The sequence below is a fragment of the Gossypium arboreum genome, chromosome 5 (genome assembly GCF_025698485.1).
Source record: "Gossypium arboreum isolate Shixiya-1 chromosome 5, ASM2569848v2, whole genome shotgun sequence".
In the NCBI taxonomy this organism is placed as follows: domain Eukaryota; kingdom Viridiplantae; phylum Streptophyta; class Magnoliopsida; order Malvales; family Malvaceae; genus Gossypium; species Gossypium arboreum.
Window position 1 is genome coordinate 50468823 of NC_069074.1, and position 13145 is coordinate 50481967.

The following is a 13145-nucleotide window of genomic DNA, read 5'->3' on the forward strand; positions in this document are numbered from 1 at the left end:
CAGGTGCCCCACGTCCTCGTCCATTTCCATTGCCACCTCTACCTTGCCCATGACCTCTCTGTGGTGGTGGTCCTCCTCACTGTGATTGGACATCCCTTTGCTCCCCAGCTAGTTCCTGAGCTGTTCTCCGAGGACATTCTCTGAACTTATGCTCATTGGACCCACATCAAAAACATGCTCTAGTTCGTTTCCAACACTCCCCCATATGCACCCTACCACAGTCCCTGCAAGCCTAGGGTCTAAAAGTATTCACTGGAACTGCTCGAACCGGTTCCTCCATTCTAGCTCTTTTAACATTCCTATTCGTAGCACTCGAGGGTCTAAAATCCCTCTTAAATCTGGGTCGGTCCTTCTCACGATTTTGCCGCTCAGTCCATTTTACCTCCTCGGCTATCTTAGCCTTCTCCACCAATGCAGCAAAATCACGCTCCCTCTATGGCTATCAATATCCTAAGCTCAGCACAGAGACCATCCTCAAATCGAACACTGCGCTCATATTCAGTCGCGACTATCCCACTGGCGTATCGACTCAGCCTCACGAATTCTGCCTCGTACTCCGCAACAGTCTTATTACCTTGAGTCAGATTCAAAAACTCCTTTCGACGGGCATCCACATAACTAACTCCAACATACCTCCCCTTAAAAGTAATTTTGAACAATTCCCAGGTTACTCGTTCAATCGGGGTACTCTCCCTCACGGTGATCCACCACTGGTATGCCTCGTCTCATAGCAACGACACAGCCCCCTTCAACTTTTGCTCCACAGAGCAATCCAAATCGTCCATAATCCGCTCTGTTGTCTCTAGCCAATATTCAGCCACATTTGGGGCTACTCCAGATACACCCCTAAAAACTTCTGCTCCATTAGCCCGGAGTCGCTCCAAGATGGATCCCCTATTTACTGTCCCGGTGCTAGCTCCAGCAACTCGTTCTAAAACCCTTTACATTGCTTGGGATAAAACATCATCCCCCGCAGCCCGATCTTAAGACCCAGTCTCAGTTGCCTGTGGCACGGATGCCTCTTCAGCTGGCCTATGCCCTGAGGATGAAGATTCAGCCTACACCCTTCCGCGACCACGTCCACATCCGCGGCCTCGTCCACGAGCTCCTCTTGTACTCATATCGACTTATCTGATTACGAATTTTATGACATTAGTTTAATGTTCAATTGTTTATTATAAGATGCCTTATGGAGATATAGCAGTTCAAGGATTGTTTTCGCATCGTCGTAGCCTAGCTACAGTTCTCACTCCTACCGTTTTACAGTTTTACCCTATCTAAAGTATCATAGTAGGGTCTCAGTTCTATTTATAGCATCATATCAATATCACATAACGTAAAGAGAGTATATTTACAGACTTGGTGCCGGGAATTCAGTGCGCCACTTCTTTCTCCAAACCAAAAACCACAAACCATGTATTTAATCACAGAAAATAGAAAAATTTGAAAAAAATATCTTTGTTTTGAAATTCTCGATTTTAGACCCGTTTTTAAAAAACCAAAAAACTTAAATCATTTTATCATGTATACCTTTGTAAAATATTTTTGAGAAGATCTTTCCAAAACCATTTTCAAAAATACCCTTCTTAGTCTAAATTTTTTTTTCAAAAAGTTTTTCGGACCCGATCCACAGCAGAGTTGTTGCAATTGGGCTCTGATACCACTAAATGTAACACCCCAAACCCGGCCCAGATGTTATGGCCGAATCTGATGTGCCACATTGAAGTAAAAACCCTTATTTCGTTTTAGTGTTCTAAAAACCGACTTTTGTTAAGCTAACAAAGTGAATGGAAGCTGGGCACCAGGTAGGAATCCGTGACAGAGGAGGTGAGCCATGAAGGCTGCTTAAGTACCAAGCTCTTCGATTGGATCCAATCCTAGACATGCCCACAACCATTTCCACACTTGGTTATAACGAGTTTAAATTTTGAAAGAACAAGTTGCAATTCATTTAAGTTGATATTTTTGATAAACCGATTAATTGTATCGTTGCGTTATTTAGAAACAAGTATCATTTTGAAAACGCATCCTAAGTCTAGCCCATTTGAATTATTAACAACCAGTTTAAAGTTATTAAAAATAAAATAATTCCAGAAAAGAAAAGAAAATAAAGTTAGAATGGTCTTATTACAACCCAAAAATAAATAGTAAATAAGATAATTAAAGAAAACCAGTCACTTGTTTCAAAGCCCAAAAACGATCACTGTGGCCACTCTGAATCCCCTCCGACTCCAAGTCTCCAAATCAAGGTTAACCTATAAGGTTAAGGAAAGGGGGTGAGTTTGGAAACTCAGTGTGCAACAAGCCCCTTTCAGAGCCCAAAAAAATATCAGCCTGCTAGGCCTAAGCCCAAATTCAAACTCAGCGTACACTGGGCCGAAGCCTTTTCATATTTCATATTTCATAACACTGGGCCGAAACCTTTTCATATTTCATATTCTTGGGCAAGCCTTTCTATCAGAAACGGTATGGCCCATAGGCCCATTTCGAAATCACATGTAATGTCAATGAAAGAATGCAAGCCCATTTGGGGAGACTACTCGACCCACCATCCGCTACTCTCCACCCGTACCAACCAAGCTCTCCACGTGGGGAATAACTCAACCCACCCAACCAAAACTCTCCACTGGCAGCATAGCTGCTTTATCATATAACTGGAGGCCTAGCCTCTTTTAATAACTGGGACAAAGCCCTTTTGATAAACTAGGGCAAAAGCCCTTTTAATAAACTAGGGCAAAAGCCTTTTTCGGTAAACTGGGGCATAGCCCTTTTTGCACTTCCTCCATCCATATAAACCCATCCCAATGCATTATGAATACATCATGTGCATATCATACATATCATGTGCATATCATACATATCATGTATATCAGAATCCCATGTATAAAATTCATAATTAAACCCTAAGGGTATAATGGTCATTTTACCTAGGGGCAAAACAGTCATTTCCATATTATAAGGGTAATATCATCATTTTACCAAACATTAGGGTTTTCCATGCTCATTATCAATTACTAGCAATTTCATGTGTTTTGATAGTGATTCTAGCCATTCTTAGTGAAACCGAGTTGTTGGGCAAAAAACCCCAATGGGCCCTACATAGCCGATTTAGTCATCTAGGCCCATTTAGCCTATATTCCATAATGGTATTAACAGTCTTAATGCGCAATTTAACAGGATTTCGTTTCCTACCAAATTTACCCAAATGGGCTCGTAAGCCCATTGGGCCCGAGTTCAGCCCCTCGAGGCCCAACTTACCGTGATGCCAAAAGTCGTGCTCTTACCTTTTCCAATGTTCCCGATCGTCAATCTTAGAAATCTAACTAACCAATGAGCGATCGCTTGCTCACAAGTCCTCGAAATGCCAGAATTTCGGCATTTCGGCTTTTCGGCATTTATCGATTTAAGCTACTAAAGAAGGTTCGTTACACACCTGATTTGCGATATTCCTTGACGAGATCTCCTATACGATTTCCCCTATAATCAACCACTTATAGATCAGCTCACAATAATTAAACCAAAACGAGAACCATCTATTATCAACACCTACACATTCGGCCACCATCCATAATGGCCTTAGAATCCATACCTTTGCCGAAGTTGATGACTAGATCTAGTCACTCCGATGATTCGAGCTAATCCAAGTCGACACTATGCCTTGCTGCTCCTCCACTATACAAACCATAAAAAGATTAAAGAAGAAACCAATAAGGCCTATACCCACATTCGGCCACCTCCCTAAACTATAGGGGTTTCGAATTTTGTCAATAGTTACTATTAAAAACGCTTTAGAGTACGAACACTTACCACAATCTCTCTTCTTGAATCCGTGTGAAGCTTAAAAATAAAGGGATTGGCCACCAAAAAGTGAAAGAAAATAGAGGGTTACTGGTCAACAAGATTTCGACAACACCTAGCTTCACAGGTTCGGCTTTCGCGATTTTTCGGCAAAAGTGGAGGTAAGGGAAAGAAACAGCAGATGAATGGAGGGGAATAGTGGGCTGGTTTGGAAGAAGGAAAAAGAAGAAAAGATGAAAGGAATGGTGGTAGATTCGGCTAGGGAAGAAGAAAGAAGAAAAAAAAGAAGACTACTCCTATGGTTACAAAGAAGAAAACGACACAACAAGTACCCAAGTGCCGAAAATCCCTAACTAAAACCCCTCTGCCGAAATCCCCTCTCTAATCCCCTCAAATCGGCTAACCCTATCCCCCTTTCAAATCCCTAAAATCTCTCCCCTTATCTCTCCTTAATCCATGCATTTGACTGATCAAACTCTCTCCCACAGAGTTCCATCCAGCTTTAAACTCTAGCATGCACAAGCATAAAACTAACATTACCTTTGCCATCATAGGGAATCGAACCCAGGTCTTCCCCCAACCACTTACACGCCACTTTTCTAGCCCCTTAGTGGCGTCACTTAACCACTTTACTAGAGGCTCTTCTGTGATACATTTTACCCACAAATTTTAATAAGACCACCTATCCAAGGCCCCTAACTTCTTAAGTCCAAAATTCAAAAATTCTACCGGGTTTTGGCCAACACATGGGCCTTCCATAAGCCCATTTACATACTCAAATTATGAATTTCACAACCAAATACCAAATTTTAAAAACTTTACCAAAATATCGAGAATCGCAAAAAACCCGAAAATCAGGATGTTACATATACAGACTTTCAAAATGACGCATTTAGTACCGTTAATGAAACGATGAGTTTCAAGGATAGGTATTGTAGCTGGCCTAGACTGTTTTAATCTGTTATTTTCCTTCCTTTTTATCAGTCACAATGGGAAGAAGGAAGTTAAGCATGAATACAGACTGATTTTCTTTCTCTTTTCTCTTCTCTTTTCAACTCAATTTCTCTGTATTTCTTCCTCCTCCTTGTGAGTATTCTATTCAGATATTATGTGTCATAGATATGAGATTTTTAGATATTTTCTTTTAGATATAGTGACAGAGGACCTCGTGGTTAGGTTTTTACAACCCAAGGATGCCACTTCATCGGAGCCCTCATATTCATTTCAAGAAAAGAAAAAAAAGAAACGAAATGAGAAAGAAACAAGAACAAATATTTTCTTTTTTTTTGTTATTTTTGTATATTTCTTAGTAGATCTAACTTTTGAGGAATGCTTATGGTTTAGGATTAAAAGTTCAATGAGACTATGTTCATTGAAGTCCCTTTTCCATTTAAAATAAATAAAAATAGTGAGGAAGAAAAAGAAACAGTGGCTACTTTCCCTTTTACGGTGATCTTTTATATTCTAATTTTTAAGGTTTCTGACAGAATGTCTAATCTCTCTTGGTTTTTTTGCAGGGTCAGTAAAACGAAATTAGACTAACAAATTTTATGTTTAGTCTCTAAGTCAATCTATTTTTTGTTCCAAAATCATTTCAAATTCCATTTATGCAAACAGTTATTTTTGCTGGAATGCACTTATTTTGTTTCTAACTACGATAAAGGTGGACTCAATTTAGGCTAAGAAGTAAACCTAAAATCAATTTGGGCTTGAACCCAAATTCCTTAAACCAGACATGAGTTAATTTTGATAAAATCAAAACACTTGGGCCTCAACATAGGCTATATATAATAATAAAAAAGTAAAAGCATTTTAAAATAAATCCAGAATGATAAAGGAACATTTTTTTAATAAAACCGAAATTTAAAAGAGATAATGAGTTTATATTATTTTCTAAAAAATTACATAAATAATTTTATTTTTTCAGAAAAAATGTGGATATCCAAATATTTTCCCTCAAGCCAAATCTTGAATCAAATTAACTGAAATTAGAAATGATTTAGAATTAGTCTCAAATCAATTGAAATTAAAAATAAATACATTTCTAATTTAATTCAATTTAATATCCTTAAATTTTGTGAAGGGAATTCGATGTGGTCCTTATTTCAACATCAAAATTTAATTTCAATTTCAAAATTAAATTAGTATTGATTTAACTTTGAAATCAAAATTTCAATTTCATATTTTCCTTTTTTGTAATCAATTTTCACAAAACAAACATACCCTTCAATTCCCCAAGATTTCAATTCTTACAACACTACCTGTATAAAGAAACTACATACTACATTTTCCTAAACATATTTTTTCAAAATTTCTTTGACCAAAGCTCAATCAAACTCGAACTCTTACATGATTTTCTTTTTTTAATTTTTACAGATGAATACAAGCATTCAACAACTATCAACAGCAGTCACATATTTTCACATTTCAGAGCTCTGCAATAGAGTCGGGACCATAGTTTTCAAGGCAAACATTATGTCACCTAGGACCAGAAAGCTCCATGGCTTCAAGCACAAGTGATGATTCTTCTATAAAATCCGAGTACCGTTGAGGAGGGTTATCGTTATCGCATGATCGGAGATTCGGCGTCTTTATCATTTGTGATGCTTCCCATTTCTCGGCTAAACCATCACCTTCTAGCATCCTTAATACTTCGGACATCCTCGGACGGTGTAACGGATTGAATTGAGTGCACAATAGGGCAACTTGAACCATTTCTTCCAACTCAATCCTGTCAAAATTTCCCTTTAGATCTTTATCCACCAGTAGGCTCAGTTTACCATCCTGATGTAGCTTCTTTACCTGCAAGAAAGGTCAGAAATTTTAACCTCAAATTTCAAGAAAAATATCCTCTACATGGTTGAGGGTTAGTAATCCAAAGACGCACATCATATGCAGTTAAATGAATCATCTGCACTAACATTTGCAACAATTATTATCTGCCAAGTAGTCTATGGAGGTTTATTCGATGTTGATTTATGTTTTCATGCTTTCCTCAGTTAACAGCACTCTGCAAGCACATAGAGGGGAAGAGAAAGAGAGAGTACCCAATCGAGCATTACACCCTTCTGATTTGCTGCTCGTCCGAAATCCAAGGCCTTCTGACCAGTGATTAGCTCGAGGAGCAGGATCCCGAACCCAAATACATCTGTCTTTTCTGATGACTGACCTGTTGATAAATACTCTGGAGCAATGTGACCAACAGTACCACGGACTGCAGTCGTTACATGAGAATCTTGGTGGTCTAAAAGCTTTGCCAACCCAAAATCTCCAACAACGGCCTCAAAGTCTTCGTCCAACAAGATGTTGGCAGCTTTGACATCCCGATGAATGATTTTTGGGTCACACTGTTCATGCAAGTATACAAGCCCCCTAGCAGTACCTAAGGATATCCTCTTCCGCCTTGTCCAGTCTAAAGCAGGCCGACCATGAATATTGTCTGATTGGAAAACCGAATATGAAAAGCAAAAGAAGTTTATAACTTCAAATAGCAATTCTGATATTCATTTAATAATAAATCTTCCATAAATGCCGAAAGAAAATCAAATATGGTCCAAAATATTGACAACTACCAGAGAATTGATTAAAACACTGGATGGTTTTAAAATTCTATTCCCTGAGATCAAAGTTTAACATAGGATGATCAGGATGTTTAGTTACAGAAACTAATTACGAAGATATTTTTGGTTTCCGAAAGATCAACTAAATAGTGATATAGGTGATATCTAAATATGATATCTAAATATTTAAGATATTTAAGATATGAGTGAAATCTAAATATATGGAAAAACTTGAGCATTCACGCATCCAATTCAAATGAAGATGACCTTAGATGTCACCCAAATCTATATGCTGCCCAAAGACCGACAGAGTGGCTTTCATGCATCATGTGGATATGACACGACACCTGTGGCTGTTATAGTGACTCAAAAACAGTAGTTCTGCCAGTAAAAGTGATGCCCCGTTGCTACCAGCCATAGCTTTCAATATAGTAGCATATACTAGGATCCTAATAAAAACAGGAATCATAACTACTACAGGACTTCAGTAGACTAACCTCTTAGTCTAGATGCTACACTTCCATTTGGCATATAGGGGTAAACCAGGAGCCGTTCATTCTCAGTTGTACAGAATCCAGAAAGTCTGAGAAGATTGCGATGCACAGCTAAACTTATTGTCTCTACTTCTGTCTGAAATTGAATCTCACCGCCAGCTATATTGTAGTCCTTCAGCCTTTTAACGGCCACCAAAGTCCCGTCACTCAACAAACCCTTGTACACTATCCCGAATCCACCTCTCCCAAGAATATTTTTTGAGTTGAAATGGTCAGTTGCAGCCCTAAGCTCCTTAAATGTATACCTCTTCAAATGGCCCAAGCATACTTCCAGGACATATTGTTCTGCCATTCAACATGGAAGGGATGGGAATTAGAGGATAACATAGAAAGAAATCAAAGGAAAAACTTATTCGTTACACATCAACTGAGATACGACACAAAGTGCTCATTTGTGCTTAAAAAATTCATACCATGTTATTCGAACTCGGGTGTAAGTACCAGATACGGGTATATATCTAACACGGATATGATTTTTCCATATTCGGAAGGTCATGACTCATATCCCCATACGCATGTCCGAAAATGTGCCGGATGCATGAGTCACACATGGATACTTCAAATATAAACAAAAGGCCGCAACAAATAAGTTCTTAAAATCATCTTTGTTTCATCTTACCATGTACATTCATCAAATTTAAATGATGAAACCTTTAACTTCATATATATTTGCAAATGACGCTTCTAGGACACAATGCACATCAAAAGCTTAGAAATAAAAGTAATTACTCAAATTTGTAAGCTTAACAAACATCAAAAACCATAATTTTATCTAAAAACATGTTTCATTGCAAACAATGCAAAGATTCATGACTACATGATTGGTTTTCAGATAAAACATGGACAATGCATGGGAACATTTAAGCAAAGCTTTCCCTACTGTAAAACCTTTTCAAAGGAAGAAAATGCAACATGCCGAGAAACTTTTGTGTCTCTGCTGGCAGAGCACGTAAAAATTGATGGCAGTGATCGTAGGAGATTGGAGCTTCATGGAAGCCGAATATACATGTGAATTACAACCCATTGATGATGACGTAGTTTAACATAACATTGTAGGTTCCACAAGTTCCAATATTTATACGACAGTACAGCAGTGCAGACAAGAATGAAAAATATAAAACAAATAATACGGTATGGAAAGTTTACGGAGCTAACCATTAACATCAAAGAAAATCTGCTGGTTGCGTCTATATCTCCACCAAACTAGTAACCCCATAAACAGTATGATGAAAAAAGCCGCACCAAAGCTAGCACCAAAAGCAACAGCTACATGATGACCTTTCGATCCGGAGTCTGATTGAGCTAAGAAAAAGATCCATAAATTCACAAAACATGTAATCAAACAGTAACATGGGAAAACAATGTCGGAATATCAAAAGCAGTATTAGTCACCTTTTAGACCATCGGGTGGGAGAGAAAGAGGCTCGGGAAAGAAAGCAGAACAATTGTTGCTTGCCTTAGGTCCACAAATTAAAGGGTTTCCAACAACTCTGGAAGTAAAAACAGAACTGCAATTAAATACGCCGCAATAACATGCATTATAAACATCTTATAACAAGAGAAGGAATTGCTCACTTGAAAGTCCTTGCTGATATTTTTGGAAGGGAACCACTCAGATTATTGAAAGATAGGTCCCTGTTACAGGTTTTATATTCAATCAATAAGTGAGTTACATGCCGGATAATGTAACAAGATATCATATAGATTTTAAGGTTTTTCAAATAGCCAGTTCAAGAACATCAAAAGACAAAATACACAAGTTGAGGTGCATACACAAGACTGAGACCTCCGATTTTTGACAAAGATTCCGGGCAGGCTCCGGTAAGGCTGTTGTTGTTTAACCGCCTGAGCACATTCAAGAAGCATAAACATAAGAAACAGATCCACTAGAAAGAAACTCAGAGAGGAGCTTCGATATGCAATGCAGTAAAAGTTACTAAAACCTACAAATAGTTTAAGTTTTTCAGGTCTCCCAAGGAGGCAGGTATTTCACCACTGAAAGTATTGTTGGAGAGATCGAGAGTTCCAAGCTTTTCTAACTTCCCGATGGTAGCTGGAATGGAACCTGAAATAGCATTATTCTGAAGCAACCTACAATACCGTCAAACACATAAACAATAACATCATGAGCTTTCCATGAACTTTGGGTCGCGAATTGAGGAAAACCCAACAAACTACATGGATTAAAGCTTGATAGGTTATAAGCAAGTGTAGTTACCGAAGAGGCAATAACTTACACTGATTGCAAGTAGCTAAGGTTCCCTATCGATGTTGATAAGGTCCCGGATAAGCTCTGACTAGGAAGTCCCCTGTTCAAGTAAGGAACAAAAAGGAGTTTACATTACTAACAACCACCAACAATCTCGGTTTATTTTCAAGTTACTATGAAAAACTTACAAGGCAGAAACATATCCATCTGCAGTGCAAGTAACCATCCTCCAACTACATGGATCAACCGAATTCGAATCCCAATTTTCGAGAACATTGTATGGATCGCGTAGATTCAATTTTATGGCCATTAAAGCAACCACTGATCAAGAAATTCATTATAAATGGAAGGAAAAATAGGTGAGCGAAACCCGGTTTCTTATCAAGCAAAATTGTGGTAAAACTAATGAAAACAAGGACATGAACTGAAAATGTGCTACTAAGTAGCTCATACATTCTTCAAGTCCATCAAAGCAAAAATTAAAAAACCAAAGAAATTGGAAACTGTGAATCATTTCAAACAAGAAAACTCAGAACTGATTGATGAATTCCACTACACTACTTGAGAAAAAACAGAAATGAAACCTCAAAAATTCAAGTTTAGAGGTAAGTGACAAAAAGAAAAACTTTAAAAAGGAATCTAACCTTCATAATTTATACCAGTAGGAGAAAGAGTTGCAGAGGAAACCCCATTCAATGCCAAAATCAGTAACCCCAGTCTAAACAGCATCAAATTCTTTATTTCCATACTGTTAAAACTCTTACAGTCTCTCAGTTCATTCAAACTCTACTTTCTCTGAAAAAATCAATGCCCACTGATCAGCACAACAATGACCTGCCACCATCCTTCACATGAAGCTAAAGTCTTTTTTCTACCCTTATCCCAGCAAAAGGTGTCCCTTTCAGTAGCACAAGAACTGAAACCACCATTACTTCTAAAGGAAATTCCTTTCCTTTTTAACCTTTTTCACTTGAAAAACAAAATCAAAACTTGTTGTTTTTGATCAATACCCAGATCCTAAAAATGACTTGCTTTCATACAAATATGAATCGAAAGGCAAGTAAAAGTAACAGAATGAAGGAGCGGATGAGCTAAGACAAAAGAGCTAAAAGAGAAAAAGAGAATTTTATCGAGAAACAAGCAACAAGTTCCTGATTTATCCCCCCTGAAATTCTGAGATCCTAGAGATCTGAAAATGCTAGTGTTTGATATTCTATATGTGTTGATTTATCCCCACAAATTGCAAGCGGTTTTTTACTCTCTGGTTTCTAGCTTTCCCATGCTCTTTTCACTTATTGATTCAAAAAAAGAAAAAAACCATTCTCTTTAAGCAATCCTTTTGCTTTCACTTTTTCTCTTTCTTTAAAAATTGAATTTAAAAACACAAAGCATAAAAAGATCAATGAAACAAAGAAAGAACCAAACAAGCAAAGGCCAAAACAAAAGGCCAAAGTCGACACACTTTCAGATGCAGACACCTTATCAAAATAAAAATAACACTGTTTTCTTTTTGCCACTTTTAAAACGGTGAAATTCTACATAAAAAAAAATATATGAATTTTGGATTCTTTTTAGAGGGATTGATTGTTTAAAAATCGGTGATTGGACTGAATCACAGATCACGTGCTTGGATTGTCCTCAACTTTGTTGGTTTTCGGATTAAATTCCATTTTTTTATTATTTTTTTTCTGTTAAAGTTCTGCACACATCGGCCACCTCGCTACAATGTGCAGAATGTTTTAAAAAGAATGTTCAATTTAATCGAAATTAGGGATTGTGTGAGTTTTTAGATTTTTTTTTTGGTTGATAATAGATTCAAATACCATTTTTATTAATTTATCACAAGTAAAAATAAAATTGTTTTCAATTAAGTTGTTGCTTTGTTCGTTCAAAAACACAAAGTCCTTGGCCAGTAAATTCAAATTTTTTCTTTTATAAAATACTGGAAGAAGCGAGAGGGACATAATTTGAACTAGACATAAAAGTAAACTTAGGTTTTAATATTTATTTATTTTGTTATTTTGATTTTAATCTTCTTTTTCCATCATTTGACTCGACAGTTTACATGGTATTTTATGCATATTTCACCGATAATATGAATAAACTTTTAAAAGTTTTTATAAACTTTTAAAATTCTTTTATTAATTTTTGAATTTTTTAAATTATACATGAATTGTTACATGAGTTATCACATCAATGCCATTAAAATTTTAATAATTTAATAAGTTTTTCGTCTAAAAGTAAACAATTTAGCTAAATTTTAAATATTGAGGGCCAAAATGACAAAAAGAATAAGGACTAAAATGATAAAATCAAATAAATATTTGAACAAGTCAACTAATTCATACTTAAAAATTTAACTAGTAAATTAAAAGAATTAAGGTACAAATTATGAAAATCAATTATTATAAATATTAATGTAAAACTTGATTTACGTCAGTAAAACACGAAGTTGAACTTCATTGGGATAAAGTGAAAAGTAAAATTGCAAAGAGTAGTAGTGGTGGAATTTCACCCATAAAGTTTACTGTTGTTATTATAATATGAATGCCTTGAAGTAAGGTAAAAGTAAAAACCCAAAAGCATATTTGTCGCATTGGGAAAATTGAATATTCTCTTCACTCCAATTTCATTTAATTATTAGTATTTTTAGGAGAGTGAGAGTATGTTCACTAGAGCCACCTCTACCTTCGCAAAACCAATTTCATTCATTTAAAAAACTTTAATTAATTAACACCAGTTTTTGGTTATTTCAAGTTAGTTGATGGATCACACTTACTTAATCACTCCCTTAATACAACTTTAAATATAATTATTAATATCTAAATTATGGCACACCAACCTTATAGATAAAAATTTTAAAAATATTCATACCAATTCAACATCATTTTAGTTGAAATCGTAATATTATAATATTTTCAGTTTGAATTCTATTATGTATAATTATTTTTCAGATTTTATATAAATATATAAAATTACTCTCAAAATAAATATCTATAACTTTGTTAGTAACTTTTTGATTAA

At 36.3% G+C, this 13145-nt stretch overlaps 1 protein-coding gene across 2 annotated transcripts; it reads right to left on the reverse strand.

The window, feature by feature from the left end:
- Positions 1-6001: 6001 nt before the first annotated feature.
- Positions 6002-11878, reverse strand: LOC108453327 (protein NSP-INTERACTING KINASE 3). 2 transcript variants are annotated; one of them, XM_017751360.2, is made up of 11 exons: positions 10766-11878; positions 10310-10442; positions 10150-10221; positions 9860-10003; positions 9686-9757; positions 9488-9547; positions 9305-9402; positions 9068-9214; positions 7856-8197; positions 6846-7237; positions 6002-6600 (listed from the first exon to the last, which is right to left on the reverse strand). In XM_017751360.2, the coding sequence occupies exons 1-11, from the start codon at positions 10866-10868 to the stop codon at positions 6277-6279; spliced, it is 1887 nt and encodes a 628-aa protein (XP_017606849.1). In that variant the 5' UTR covers positions 10869-11878; the 3' UTR covers positions 6002-6276. The 2 variants fall into 2 exon arrangements, with proteins under 2 accessions (XP_017606849.1, XP_017606850.1); XM_017751361.2 differs by having other exon boundaries at positions 9068-9205; positions 10766-11875.
- Positions 11879-13145: the final 1267 nt, after the last annotated feature.